The sequence below is a fragment of the Primulina huaijiensis genome, unplaced genomic scaffold (genome assembly GCF_012295235.1).
Source record: "Primulina huaijiensis isolate GDHJ02 unplaced genomic scaffold, ASM1229523v2 scaffold33841, whole genome shotgun sequence".
Taxonomy (NCBI): Eukaryota; Viridiplantae; Streptophyta; class Magnoliopsida; order Lamiales; family Gesneriaceae; genus Primulina; species Primulina huaijiensis.
Window position 1 is genome coordinate 30,842 of NW_027357903.1, and position 14,423 is coordinate 45,264.

At 31.4% G+C, this 14,423-nt stretch overlaps 3 protein-coding genes across 4 annotated transcripts; 1 reads left to right on the forward strand and 2 right to left on the reverse strand.

The window, feature by feature from the left end:
• The first annotated feature begins 643 nt into the window (after positions 1-643).
• On the forward strand, positions 644-1,734 carry LOC140968230 (pectinesterase 3-like). The gene has a single exon (XM_073429130.1). The coding sequence runs from the start codon at positions 738-740 to the stop codon at positions 1,467-1,469; it is 732 nt and encodes a 243-aa protein (XP_073285231.1). The 5' UTR covers positions 644-737; the 3' UTR covers positions 1,470-1,734.
• Positions 1,510-5,564, reverse strand: LOC140968229 (polygalacturonase-like). Its single transcript, XM_073429129.1, has 9 exons — positions 5,400-5,564; positions 4,939-5,076; positions 4,707-4,862; positions 3,035-3,067; positions 2,688-2,898; positions 2,532-2,613; positions 2,364-2,472; positions 2,151-2,264; positions 1,510-2,061 (listed from the first exon to the last, which is right to left on the reverse strand). Exons 1-9 carry the CDS (start codon positions 5,523-5,525, stop codon positions 1,825-1,827), a joined length of 1,206 nt encoding a protein of 401 aa, XP_073285230.1. The 5' UTR covers positions 5,526-5,564; the 3' UTR covers positions 1,510-1,824.
• A 1,523-nt stretch (positions 5,565-7,087) lies between these two features.
• On the reverse strand, positions 7,088-10,296 carry LOC140968231 (protein NRT1/ PTR FAMILY 4.6-like). Of its 2 annotated transcripts, none has more exons than XM_073429132.1 (5): positions 10,102-10,296; positions 9,891-9,996; positions 9,560-9,771; positions 8,292-8,732; positions 7,088-8,215 (listed from the first exon to the last, which is right to left on the reverse strand). In XM_073429132.1, the coding sequence occupies exons 1-5, from the start codon at positions 10,102-10,104 to the stop codon at positions 7,235-7,237; spliced, it is 1,743 nt and encodes a 580-aa protein (XP_073285233.1). In that variant the 5' UTR covers positions 10,105-10,296; the 3' UTR covers positions 7,088-7,234. The 2 variants fall into 2 exon arrangements, with proteins under 2 accessions (XP_073285233.1, XP_073285232.1); XM_073429131.1 differs by having other exon boundaries at positions 9,560-9,777; positions 10,102-10,294.
• Positions 10,297-14,423: the final 4,127 nt, after the last annotated feature.

Genomic DNA, 14,423 nt, shown 5'->3' on the forward strand with positions numbered 1-14,423 from the left:
ATTTATGTAATTCATTTAGACTTTATATTTAAATGTTTTACTAAGAAATCAGGTAAAAAGATAACATATTATATTTTACAATATATTTATTTTATTAATTTAAATAATTGTATCAAAACCGAAATAATCGATCGAAATAACCGAACTGAAAAAAATGATTCGGATATTGGATTATATATTTGTAAAACCGAAAACTGAAAAAATCGAAAATCGAACCGACCGTGAACTGATTTTTTATGATTTTAAATTTTTGGGTTTCCCTCAAATTAACTATGGTTGGGGTAAATGTGAGGTAGGTTAGTTTTTGGTTGTCTATGTGGTTCAAAACCATATTATTACATTGTTGTAGCGTTGGTAGTTGGATTATACGAATCTATCAATTTATATGTTAATTTTCATAAAAATATGAAAAATTCATGATCTAAATATATTAGAATAAGAGAAAAAAACACTTCCGATATAACATTAGCTCGACTAAATGTTAATTTTCAAAAAAATATGAGAAATTCATGATATAAATATATTAAAATAAGAGAAAAAATATTTTCGATATAACATTAGCTCGACTAACCTTTTCATACATTTTGAAGAATACACGCACTCCGCGACAGATAAGTAATAACCTTTTACCTTCCCGTGTTAAACAGTCTTACGTTGATTTCTCATATCCCCCCTTGTTTTCTTAACTCCCTTCTCCATCTCCATTTCAACACGTAGCACTCAAACCCTAGCATCCAATGGAATCCATCAATTTCATCAAAGGCTACGGCAAAGTAATTCCATCGGAAGAAGACCCAAATTCGTCCCAAAAAAACAACAAATGGATCAGCAATCGCCGTCTCAAAATCATATACATCTCCTCCGCGATTTTCCTCACCATCGCCGTCGCTTCACTCATCGGCGCTCTGGTCCACAAATCCACGACTGAATCCGAAGAATCGGAGACGACAACCCCGCTGGCCTCCAACTCCGCCGAGGCGCTCAAAACAGTTTGTTCAGTCACGCTGCACCCAGATTCATGCTTCTCCTCCATTTCCCCACTCAATACCCCACCGATCAACAACAGCCCTTTACACTTCTTCAACCTTTCTCTCCAAGTTGCTATACATGAGGTCTCGAATCTCTCTTCTCTGCCCCAGGATTTAATCAAAAACTCGCCGGCTCTGAAGGATTGCACCGATTTGTTCTCCGACGCGGCTAGTCAACTCGAAAAGTCGGCGGATTTGATGAGGGTCAACCCCGGGGAGAAAGCATTGACCGAGATGAAGATAAGCGATATCCAGACGTGGGTCAGTGCAGCCATGACCAATCAGGAGACATGTATCGACGGCCTCGAGGAGACGGGATCGACGGCAGTGGATGAACTGAAGACGAGGGTGCACAAGTCGCAGGAATACATGAGCAACACCTTAGCAATTCTCAATCATATTCAAAGCCTTTACGACAAGTTTGGCCTCACGATGCCTTGAAACGAATCTATTCCACGCTGATTCATATCTTTCATATATGTTAATTGAATATATTCAATTCAAAATAAATGTATGTAAGGTCGGAGTGCATAAACTTGGGTTGAGGTTTGTTTTTGTGTGGCCTTTTTTATTTTTCCAGTTGTTCTCTTTTGTATTTTTTGGATGACATTTTTATGTAATTTTGACACTTTGTATTGTAAATTTTATGATTTTGTATAGTTAAAAACTATCTCTTTCTATCCGAGATCTCGAGTTTGAGAATCAATTTCGATACATCTTTTGAGTTTTCTCCACGAAAACACACTATTTTTGCTGTCCACTAAATAACATAATTATCTAATTAAATGTATGTAATCTACTTCAAATTCAAGCAAGGATTGTAGGGAACTCTTCTTCCTTGAGCTCTTCCATACACATTATTGCATTCAAAAGTCGCCTTCTTGTCATCATCAGTTGAGACCAATTCTATGTCTTCAACGACAATATCTTTGCAAGGAACCGCCTTGCTGCAGTCTAATTTCACTGCCGCCTCTCCCTTTGAGGTCCCAAGAACTTGCCTATAAGTCACATTGCTAATTTGAACTGCCAAATCCTGCAAAAGGACCAAAAATCGTGATTTTGAATTCGCCAATATGGCTGGGAAGTTTATGATCTTGTGATTTGGTGAGGAAAAGTAGTTACACTGATTCCACATTGCTCGTGATCGCAGTAGAATTGATCGATTACTATCGTATTGCGTGATTCGTGGGACAGTATTCTCTCAAAGAGGATGTTTCTTGCATAACCCTTGCCACCCTGGTGTAAATAACAACCAAAAACGACGAGGTTAGTGTTGCGCCTCTCGTATCGGTGGACCCTTGTGTGTAATGGTTCTGCTATTACGAGTTGTATTACCTGCCATGTCTTTATTCTGGCACCATTCTGAGTTCCTATGAACACAACATCCCTAACTTTGATGTTCTCAACTCTGCCATTTGCTCCATGTTTCCCTAGGCTTCCAATGCTGCAGCAACAATCAAACTCAAACACTTGTACTTACCAAGAAAATGCCAGAGAGGATACCTTATTCCATGCCCCGGTCCACAAATTATGTTGCTAATCGTGATAAACGACGATCCATCAACGATTGAGATGCAATCATCACCTATATTTCATGCTCATTTTAAACCAGAAGACCCGACTGTCATGAAAATTATCAAGCATAGAAGTAAAGATTACCCGTCCCAACGATGCTGCGATCAATAAAAACATCAGTGCACCCTGAAACATGAATACCATCGGTGTTTGGGCTATCCTCAGGAGCTTCTACGATTATATTTGAGACGTGAACTGAATTTAAATGATTGAGGACAACTTGCATCCGAGGACTATTTTTGAACCTCAGACCTCCTCCTAACGAAACGTTGTTAGATTTCGCGATCTCGAAAGCCTGCCAATTAATTAGAAATGGTGTTCTGATCAGAGAGCCGGGGTGGATTTAAATCAAGGGTTGTATTTTGATGGACTTCATGTTCAGGACTCCGCGCCAGCCTGCCGAGGTTGTGTCGAAAGAAACGATCGCTTACCGTTGGTCTCCCTTGGTGTCGGTTGCCTTGTTTCTGAGAAAAAAATAGACAAAATTGAAGCTATAAAATTAGTACCTCCAAATGTGATACAAATTAATATAGGCAAAAACTTGTGTAAGACGACCTCACGGGTCGTATTTTGTGATACAGATATCTTATTTGGGTAATCCATGATAAAGTATTACTTTTTATGCTAAGAGTATTACTTTTTATTGTGAATATCAGTAGGGTTGACCCATTTCACAGATAAAGATTCGTGACACTGTCTCACAAGAGACCTACTCATTAATAAGTGCGGTTTAATCCATGACTATCAAAAATAGATTTTCATACTATTTTTTTATTAAATAAGAAAAGACTTTTTTCCTAAATTGATATATGAGTATTTTGTAAAAATTAATTTGTGTCAGAAAGTCTAACCACAAATTTCATTTAAAATTTATTATTTTTCACCACAATCTTACGTTTCACTAGTGTGTTTTACTAAAACCATATGGATTTATTTATGTTATAAACTACATGCTAAAAAAATTCATTTGAAACATTAGTAATGAACTACATCTCAGCGTATTTGACTTGCATTCATATGATTTTTTTCCCCAATAACAATGCTAATATTACAATCACTATATCGCTAAAATATCTATAATCATTGTATCGTGATATTTTGTTATTATATCATGAGATTTTGTATTTAATGTATGGTGATATTTTGATAAATTGAATTTTTGTATTGAATTTTTTGTATTATATAAATCGATGTACAAATATTGATGTACATATAACATCACTCTTTTTCCAATTCGATTATACTAATTTGGAAAAATTATATTTTGGTACTGTGATTTGCATTTTTCACTTTTTGTCATGTTAACAATTAATTAGTTTTTTTTAGTCATGTAACTTCCATTTCTTTTTCATTTTTGGTCGGATACGATGAATTTTCATTTTTAATCATATAACTTGTAAATTTTTTTTTGTCCTTTTTTTACTCGAATCTATAGTCTTCGGGTCAAAAAAGACAAAAAAAAAAAACAAGTTAAATGACGGAAAATGGAAAAAAATATACAAATTACATGACTAAAAATGAAAATTCATCATAACATGATAAAAAAAAACATATAAGTTACACGACTATAAATGTAAATTCACCATTAACAAAACTAAAAAGAGCAGATTTCTTATGAGACGGTTTCAAATAAAAAGTAATATATTTAACATAAAAATAATATTTTTTTATGAGTGATCTAAATAGAATATCTATATCAAAAAACCCGTGAAACCGTCTTACAAAATATTATTGTGATAAGTTTACTTTATTTGCGGTTCACTTGATTTTGTTTGATTTATAATTGCGAGAGATCATGAGATAACACCAATCTTCTAAAACCTACAAGGTTTTTATCTAGCTTATATAATATTTCTATACTATACTATATTTATTTATTAAATAACATATGCATCTAATAACTAATTTTTTGTCTCCATAATACAGCAAAAAGAAACATAAATCACAAAATAAGATACATAAAAAATTACACCACCATGATTATATTTTACATTAAAATACTTTGCACATAAAATTATATTTCATATTAAAATTTAATGTTAAAAATATATAATCGTAGTAAATAATTAAGTTAAAAAAAAACATGGTTTATTTGAGACTTACAACTGCTTGCCACCATTTTCTTCCACGACCATCGATCATGCCATGACCTCCCACCCTTAGCCCTTCGACGCTCTCTATATGGATCCATCTCTCACAACCGTCACCACCACATCTCCACTCCGAAGGTTCACTCGACGCAATCACGTTCCCGTCGATCTTCAAATTAAAATAAATGAATAAATAAATTATATTAAGTTTTATTGATTAGGGTTGTAAGTTTCTTGAATAAGACCTCTATATTGACTCCTTTAGATTTGCAAGGGCCACTAAATGATATGGGGTGAATCAAGAATGCCTTGCCCCGACGAACATGCATCGTTGGTGAAGAAGATGAAGATCCACAAGTCGCTTCCCACGCCTTTGCGAACGCCTTGCAAGACGGGAAACAAAACATGCACTCGATTATTTAGTCGTTTTCACGAGCCCGGCCGAGTCGCATCAGAAAGCTTAAGATCGACCGACATGTCGGCTCGAGAGAATCATGCATATAAGACTAGAGTATCACTCTTGAAAATCCTAAAAATTATTATAAAACATTGAAAATTTTTAAATACAAACCATTTTAAATTTTAAAAATTATTTTAAAACATCAAAATATTTTTACTTTTTCTACACAAACCACAATATGCGTACTCTGTTATATTTTTACATGCAGATAATTGGATTCGCATCAAAATATGAACTATTTCTCACCTTAGTATCATCGGCATGTCCGTCGCCAATGGCGCCATAATCGACAACGCTAAATATCGCAGAACGAGCTGATGAAGCCGTAACGATCAATGAAGTTATAAGAGCAAAAATGAAGAATTTGAACATATTTTCTATGAGCTTGGAAGAAGATGATCAGGCAGAAGTCTAGTGCTTGTGGTTCCCTCCATAAAAAAAAAAAGAAGAAGAAAAACTAAATATTTTTTTATAGAAGTAAATATAAAAAAATATACCCGGGGATCAATTTGTTGATTTAAAAATTGTTTGATAAAGATTTATTGATTTAAATAAAGATTGTTTGACGATATTATCATCTCATTTTGGTGTTGGTCATATAAGATTTTTGAAATTTTTTGGGATTACTCTTACAAATATCATTTTAAATTTTTTTTTCAGATTATTATACCGGTAAATATTATCTTCAATTAAATTAAATTACACAATTTAAATTCAAACATGTCCGACAAAAGGGGAGAAACATAGAGCTGGATAAACAAAGAATCTTTATCTTAGTGCCAAAACATATTTATGCATGAAAATTTTAAAATCAATTTGTATAATTTTTTTAGTGGGAGGATTTAGTTTTGAACCTGAGATCTCATCATATCCCAAAATTAAAAATATTGATAAAAGATGAGCTATAAGTAATGGAGTATTTGAATAATTGAATAAATACATATGTTGATAAAAATAATATTATGTTTATAAAAATCAAAGATTGATTATATATATTGTATTTTTAAAATTATTAAAATTCAAATCATGTTCTAATACCACCCATTGTATACATTTGGAAATACATTATTCATATATAGAAAATTTTAAATATTCATCGTATATTTCTTCATTCTCACTACTTATAATTTATCTTACATTAACGTATGACGCACACGTGCTACGTATGTAAAGTAATGATTATTATCATATATATTAATAATGATCGTGATTATTAATGGATTGAGTTGATTTTTAAAATTTTACTATGGTTTTTAATTATTATTTGGATAAAGATAATGAAATTATATTAAATATATTATTTGTAAATGAATTTTTAAAGGTGCCGTTTGGTTCATGGTATGAGATATATAGTATGGAAATAAGTAATATTTTGTAATAATAAAATAAATAGAAAATGATAGTTAATATAGTGTTTGATTTAATTGATTTGATTGATTAAATTTGAGATAATACGATATTATCATTTTGTCATCGTTGAAAATATTAATAGAATATTAATAATATTATTTATTAAGGGTAATATCGTAATTTTATATTATTGATTTGATTGATGTGAGATAAATTATTACGAATTTGATTGATGTGAAATAAATAATTAATAATTTGATTGATCGAGATAAATAATACTTGTACAAAACAAGTGATATGATAAGACTATTTATATTAGTACTTACAAGTACTTGAACCAAACAGTACCTAGTGGATTAGATATTGTAATTTTGAGTAAATTATATGAAAAACATTACTTATCCAAATGAATATGATATTTTCGTAAAAACTAATCGGTGTCACAAATTCGGACTACTAAGGGTTTGGACCTTTATATATAGTACATATATAAGTTTTATTTATATATTAAATATATAAATTTATCTCAATGATATTTTCAAAACATAATTATAATTATAAGAGGTTACAGTAGCAGACACTATCATAACTTTAGTTCATTATTCGAGAAAAGTTGAGCTGAAAATGTTTATCCATAATATCAAGATAATAAATCCCATGATGGCTAGCCAGCTATATTTTCCGTAGTTCTCTAATCCATTATCATAGAAAGGTACAATTTCACAACATGTTTAAACATCGGGTGACGCATTCTGCATTTCAATCTCCTCTCGATCATCAATTTGTGATGTTGTGTGTGTGTATTTTCTTGCCCAGAAGAGATAATGCAAGAAGTTCAATACACTTAATATGCACATGAACCAGTAAAATTTGTCCAGCTGATAATGGTTTAAATTAGTCCCGTAGAGCCAAGGGGTTGGACGAAATGCTCCAGAGATGGAGTTGACCAAGCGTACTAGTACCGAACTGAGATAGTAACCCATTGCTAGTGAGGCCCATGATAGAGATGTTGCCAATGATCTCATGCTATATGGGGCTTCTGTGAAGAAAAAATCCATCATGCCAGCCAAGCTAAAAAGATCAGCTGAACCGAGAAAGAGGTATTGCAGAGCCACCCAGAGGCATGTAAGTGGTAAAGGTTGGGTTGAGTCTGTTAGGCCTGATTGTAATGCAACCTGCTTCCTTTTTGTTTCAACCAAAGCAGCTACTGCCATGGCTATGATAGAGAGAACTAGCCCGATTCCAATTCGTTGTAGATGTGTGACTCCCGTTTCGGTGTTGGTCAGTTTCTTTGAAAATGGTGTGATAATGTGGTTGTAGAATGGTGCTAATATCATTATGAAAAGGATGGGAAATACCGGAAGAGAGGCTGGTGGAATTCTTAAAGATCCGACTTTAGTGTTCATGGTGGCTGCTTGTTGTATGGAGAAGGTAGAAAGCTGAGCGAGGCAGCAGTTAAGCATAATGGTTGACATGAATATGGGAAGAATCTTAAGGACAGATTTCACTTCTTCTACTTGTTTTACTGTGCAGCGAAGCCATGGTGAGGTTGGTGTGGCCTCTAATGCTTTGTTAAGGAAATTGAGATCTCTGGTAACCTTTTTTTCATTGTCAATGTCCACCTTTGTATTCGATGAGGTTGGGCTTGCATTTTCGGTGGCACTGTTTGTTTTCCTTGAAATCCAAAACTTGTATAATGCAGCTATTATTACCTATTCATAAATGAAATAGTTTAACCTTTCCAACTTCTCAGAGATTCTAAAGCTATTAGCCACTTATTAAACATACCTTCAATATGGTTGTAATTGGGCTTCCTATGGGAATTTTGATCCTGTATTTAGAAGAGCCAAGGAGGAAAATTGGTATGGAGATCAAGATTGCTGTGGTTGCTATTCCGAGTCCCCACTGCCAACCTTTATTATCTTCAACCCACACCACAAATGTTACTGCTATTAATGCTCCACAAGAGAGACAGAACACATAGTTATTGAAGAATGTTGATCTCTGCTTCCTTCCTTGTGAAGTGTGCTCATCAAATTGCTCCGCACCGTGTGAAGGAAGTGAACCTTTTATTCCTCCAACACCTAGCGCTACCAAATAGAGGCCTATAAATAACATTGCTGCATTCCCACTGTTAACTTCCTCCCTTGAAGCATTTCTGTTAACTGAGGCGGAAACTGGTGGTTTCAGTGAAGGTGTGTGAGCTTGCACAGTGAGTATCAACAGACCCTGCGCCATAATCACCTGGTGTCAGACAAATCATATGCTTTATAACACTTATGTGTCTAGTAAAGTACACAATAGTGAAACATTATGTTGCTTTCTTGGCTACCCAACTTCAAACTAGGGGAATGTAATTCTTGTTATTGTGGGTTAGCAAATGAAAAACCTTTCTCCTCGAGTCTTGACATCCAGTCATTTAAAGTTTAATCTGATACCTCGAACAGATTACATACTGTTTTGAGAATTAGTAAGAGCAAATGGTACCATTTTAGTGGGTCATACCTTTGCATTCCATAAAATTGTTTGCATAACAAGTCACGTGCATGATTATCAATTAAATTATTATGTGTTGTTAGGCATCAATTATGCAAAATCTGGTGACCACCCAGAGGTATGATACACTCCTTTCTCATTAAATTCAACATATGGTTCTTCTTGCTTCTAGTTTGCTGAATCTTTACGACCAAATATTATTTTTGGCAAATTTTAGCTTTGACCCTTCTCGGGACTCTGTTCTTCAAGTAAACCCCCTAAAAATACAGAAGCTGTCATTGGCGTCTTGTATTTAGCATGAGCATGTTATTACCTAAATAATTATTAAAACCTGTTTTAGCTATGTATGCATCTTTCCCTCATCTGTGAAACTCAGTAGTCGGTACTAATTTTCACCTTGCCAGTGTGATGAATACAGGGTAATTATTTAGCTTTGGAGTGTTCGATTTACGATTTCCAAATAATATTGGCCGACTGTTTATTGAGCAAATGAATAGTTGTAAAATTGAAATCCCATGAATACATAGTCATTATCGTTTTGAAGGTTGGCCAAACATTACCAGAAATTCTGTTGTTGCACTTATTAGATAGATCGAGTAGGTGGTGAAGTAGGAGTCAGATAAGAAGCCGCCTAGGAGAGCAAGGAGGAAAGCAGTGCCCATGAAGTTGGTAACGATGTTTGCTGAAGCTGATGGAGAAAAATGCATGAACTTTGACAGATAAAGTACCAAGTTGCTTGCATTAGCAAGGTATGCTAGATTCTCCAAGACTTCTGCAACTAAAAGTTTAACATAGGAAGTTCAAAGAATAAAAACTATTGTATTCATACACGATAAAGATTTATATATGATACAGCGAGTTGAAACTATTATTGAATCAGAGACACGCTACCCAAGACAAAAGTGGCTGCAGGCACACCACCGTGATGGTCTTTGAGAGCTGGTCTATTTTTCCAATCTGCGTAGCCTTCCCACATGTTGAATGATTGCCCTTTATCCTACAAATCGATATGATAGACAAAAATGTAAATGAACATCTTAATCATGGTGAAGAACATGAGTGCAAAACAGAAAAGAAAAAAGGAATCAGCGCTGGAGTGGACCATTTCTTCCTTCAGAGTTGCAAAAATAACTTGCTAAATGAAATTTTATCAGAGAATATGCAGTCTAAGCAGATGCCGGAGGACTAGTACTTAAATAGTGTGGATATTAGGTTGTCCAACTTGAATGGAAGAATCTGGATTTCGTGAGTATTCCGTACCCACGTGATTCCAAGATAGTGATGTATTTAGTTTCTGGACAAAATGATTTTCTGTAAGTTATAGTTTATGTTCCTAATATCAATATTATATGACGACGATAATGAGCAGTGATTCTCATCAAAATGTCATGCTTTGAAAGGTTAAAGAGGAAAAGAAAAAATATTTATATCTATATGCCTATCTATATCTATATTATTATTTATTTATTTATACCTATAAAAATGTGAATAAAGGACATTGTTTTTCAATTGTGCAATGACAAAATTAACTTTCTATACACACTTCAAGTATATCATGTAACTCTTATATTAATTTTATCAAATAACTCATCTTTATACTACATTTAAATGTTTTATCCTTTTAATTTTCTCTCTACTTTACATTTTTTTTCCAATGATTTTATTGTAATTTTGTAATTATATTTTTAGTGCAATTTCTAATTAAATAATAAATTATAGTATCACAAAAAGATATATGAAAAATTTATAACTATATATGCAAAAATTTATAACTATATATGCAATAGTAGAATAACTAACATATTTAATGGGTTTTTTTAACAAAGAATTGAAAGTAAAGAGTTTAATTTTGATTTTAAAAGATAGTACGATTTCAAAAAAATATTAAAAATAATTATCTATAACAAATATATATGTTATATGCATTATTATTTTATTAAATTGTATAACTAAAAAATTATATGTATTGCTTGTAAAATCAATCATCAATCAAAACTTTGAATATGTAATTCATGAAAATAGATTTAATGAGCAATAAAAAAACTCTCTAAGTTATTTCTACTGTAAAAACAATATATGATATAATCCTTATGATAAATATAATTATAATGATCTTTGATTAGAATTTGTTAAAGTATCAGAATTTTTACTTATGATATTTAATATCTTTATTTAATTATTTTGAAATCTAACTAATTAATTCAATAAATACAAAAATAACATTTTTATGAAAGTTTATTTATTTTGTTATATTTTCAAATTTTAATGGTGAAAATCATATCAATAGTTTAAAATTTATATTTAATAATTATTATATGAGTGTATTTGATATTTACCATATAATCTTATTTGAATGTACATTTCTTTACATATGTTGATTTATTTATTATTTTAAAGCTTATTTAACAAGAAATTAATAGTCATCAATGTTAGTCTACGAAAGATCGATATATAAAATTTATTATCCATGATATATAATTGTAATAATAAAAAGTAAAAAAATTCTTTAGGAGGTTAAATTAAATATCAATATTACTATTTCATTTGTTTTAATATTGTTTTTATGAGTTAGTCAAAGTGATTTTAAATTGATAATTATTTGTCTTTAGTATGCTTCGCTTATGTAGATTATGATTTATACATTGATAAAATCTATAATTTTATTGATTTTCAGGTTATTATGCTTTATACGTGGTGTTTGAATATATAATTTTTTTAAAAAAATTTGTTTCAGTTTATTTTGTTCTATATATTGTGTTCATTACAATTTATTATATAACATAAAATCAACTGCTTGAATTTTAATTTGGGAAACAATTTTGAAAGTAAGTTATATAAGTTCTTATAAATCGTCTATTATGATAAGAAATTAAGCTCAGATAAATAACAAAATGATTCAAATTGTTTTTTAGAAAATCAGAATTTTTATAATATAATTGATATTACGTGCAACGCACGTGCATCATGCTAGTATAATAAAAGTGTAGATAAAAGACATTGTTTTTCAATCGTGAAATGACAAAATTAACTTTCTATACATACTTTTATGTGTAGATCATAAAACACAATATATTGTATTCTATTTAATTCTTTTTTGAAAACATTTAACTTTATTTTGTATACCTATAAAAGTGTAGATGAAGTAAACGCAAATGAGAAAAATCAGGTTGAGTTATATTTATATTTAGTTTGTATGTAACAGAGTGAGTCATGTTCATGTCCTTAATGTTTGAATTAATTAAAAAAATCACTAATTTACTTAATATTAGCATTAATTATTTTTCTCATTTTAATAATTTACTTGGACTTTCATTTAAATTATAAATTAAATTAATTATAATCATTTATTGGTCTATTTCATTCTCATTTGTTAGATTAATGGGTAAATGACTATGAATATCAAATTAAAGGGTAATATTAATCACAATTTAAATTCTATAACAATTATTTCTATCTTTAATTTCTTCGAATACTCACAAATGATCCACCTTATTGCAATAATTGTTTGGAATATTTGTTAATTGCTAAGAGCTTACAATTGAAAAGTTTGATATTTTATTGACAGTTTTACTTATGATCATAGTCTTGACCACCAGTTTCTCTCAAAGAATTGCACATGGGTAAGTGCAAAATGAAGAGATAGCAATTCATTTCATTTACTTGTTTGGTTTGTCTTTTTTTTATTTTTCAAGTGTCATGTCATCCATTTTTTTCGTATTATTCTTTTTATTTACTTCTATGATATATTTAGTAACATGTTGCAATGATAGTAGATCTTTGAGATCGAATTAAAAACTTGAATTGACATCTGTCATATTATCTATATATTATGCATGTCATTTTATCTTCATCTAAATTGTTGATTTTTTTGTTACTTTCCCTGTATATGATGCGTGGAAGGATAAACATTTTTTTGAGTTTATTTCAATCTATATTGTTTTATATATATTTTGTTTATTATCATTTTTTAATAATACAAGTTTTAAATATTATATTTTCAGCTTTCTATACATATTTTTTTATTCATATCACACCTTCATTAGACTAAGTGGCATGAGAAAGATAAAGATTATTTTATCGTCAGCTTTATCACCAATTTTTTGTTACTCCAGATATTCCGTAGATATTAAGTGTGGACCCGCATGCACTACACTTCTCCAACAGTTGACATACCACTGTGTTTCTACTAATAATAGAGAGATTGCACCAACGTTTGGCAGTTTTTTTCTTTCGTTCTTGTACTGCATTCTCTTGATTCGAAATCGTCGTATCTTAGAGATGACTGCCGTCATCATAGAGCACTGTTATACGGACAATTTAATCTTGCAGATAAATGATTTATCTTTAACTCGACTTGCTGCTTTTGTTTAGAGTAATCACAGTTTTAACAACCATCTATGATATAGTTTTTTCATCTCTCAAACGAGAATCCAGTATGCCCAAACTGTTGACAAGGCCACGCGATCTTATTCCAGCCAGCTTCTTGTCATTTAGCTTTCAGTATCAACAAAATTTCTTATCCTTGCTACTGGAAACATCTTATAGGGAACACTGGTATGTTCTAATTATTTGATTTTTGTTTATACCATATTCCTTCTAGGGCCTCCGGAATTTTCACTTTAGTAAATTAAATATTGCGTTTGAAAGATTTTGATGTGACTAGTTGGCAAATCTAGTGGTTTATATCCCAATAAACAATGGTGGTCAACATTTACTGCTAGAAGTGCCCTCTCTACCTTTCTGGTGATAATGTTTCCTTACTCCACTCGGAGTTTATCATATTGCCCCCTCTATAAGTCTGTCTGGTAAAGAAAATTTAAAACACAAAGTAGATAATTGAGGATTAATAAAAGAGGCAATGACATAATTACCAAGTCAATATCATACACTCTCTTAATACATGAGAACAAACACCTCACAAATATTATAGAACTAAGCAATCAAATGTTATAAGATAAAAGAGATATTGATGAAGGGATGATTTCTGAATAAAGCTGCTCGTCTGTGTGAAAACGCGTATAAAAACGCGTCTTCTGTATGAATCATTTCTTCGTCAATTTTGATACATGGATCATTTAGCTCACCAGAAATGTATCAATCAATATCTTTGCCGACAGTTACTTGGTTCATGTGAATCCTATTTTCTAATTGTTTTTATTTTTAAGACAAAAATGGCGTAGCTATTAATATGTAGCAATTTACTTCAGAACATTACAATTTTTAGCATGTCATGGTTGGAATGTATGTAAATTAATGTAAGACTTTTAAGATACAATATGGGTGTTCATATTTGCAGTGATAATTTTTCCATCCTCTAGTGGTGGTGCAGCAGACGTATCATTGTCTTTTTAAGATACTAGCATAAAAGCACGTGCATCTGCACGTGAGCTCATATTCTAAATAACTAAAAATTAAATTAATAAT

Coding starts and splice junctions, on each gene's coding strand:
- LOC140968230 (XM_073429130.1), top strand. CDS start 738: ATGGAATCCATCAATTTCATCAAAGGCTACGGCAAAGTAATTCCATCG.
- LOC140968229 (XM_073429129.1), bottom strand. CDS start 5,525: ATGTTCAAATTCTTCATTTTTGCTCTTATAACTTCATTGATCGTTACG. Junction 2,899..3,034: donor GACACCAAGGGAGACCAACG/GTAAGCGATCGT, acceptor ATTAATTGGCAG/GCTTTCGAGATCGCGAAATC. Junction 2,614..2,687: donor TCGCAGCATCGTTGGGACGG/GTAATCTTTACT, acceptor CATGAAATATAG/GTGATGATTGCATCTCAATC.
- LOC140968231 (XM_073429131.1), bottom strand. Junction 9,778..9,890: donor TGCAGCCACTTTTGTCTTGG/GTAGCGTGTCTC, acceptor TTAAACTTTTAG/TTGCAGAAGTCTTGGAGAAT. Junction 8,216..8,291: donor CAATTACAACCATATTGAAG/GTATGTTTAATA, acceptor ATTTATGAATAG/GTAATAATAGCTGCATTATA.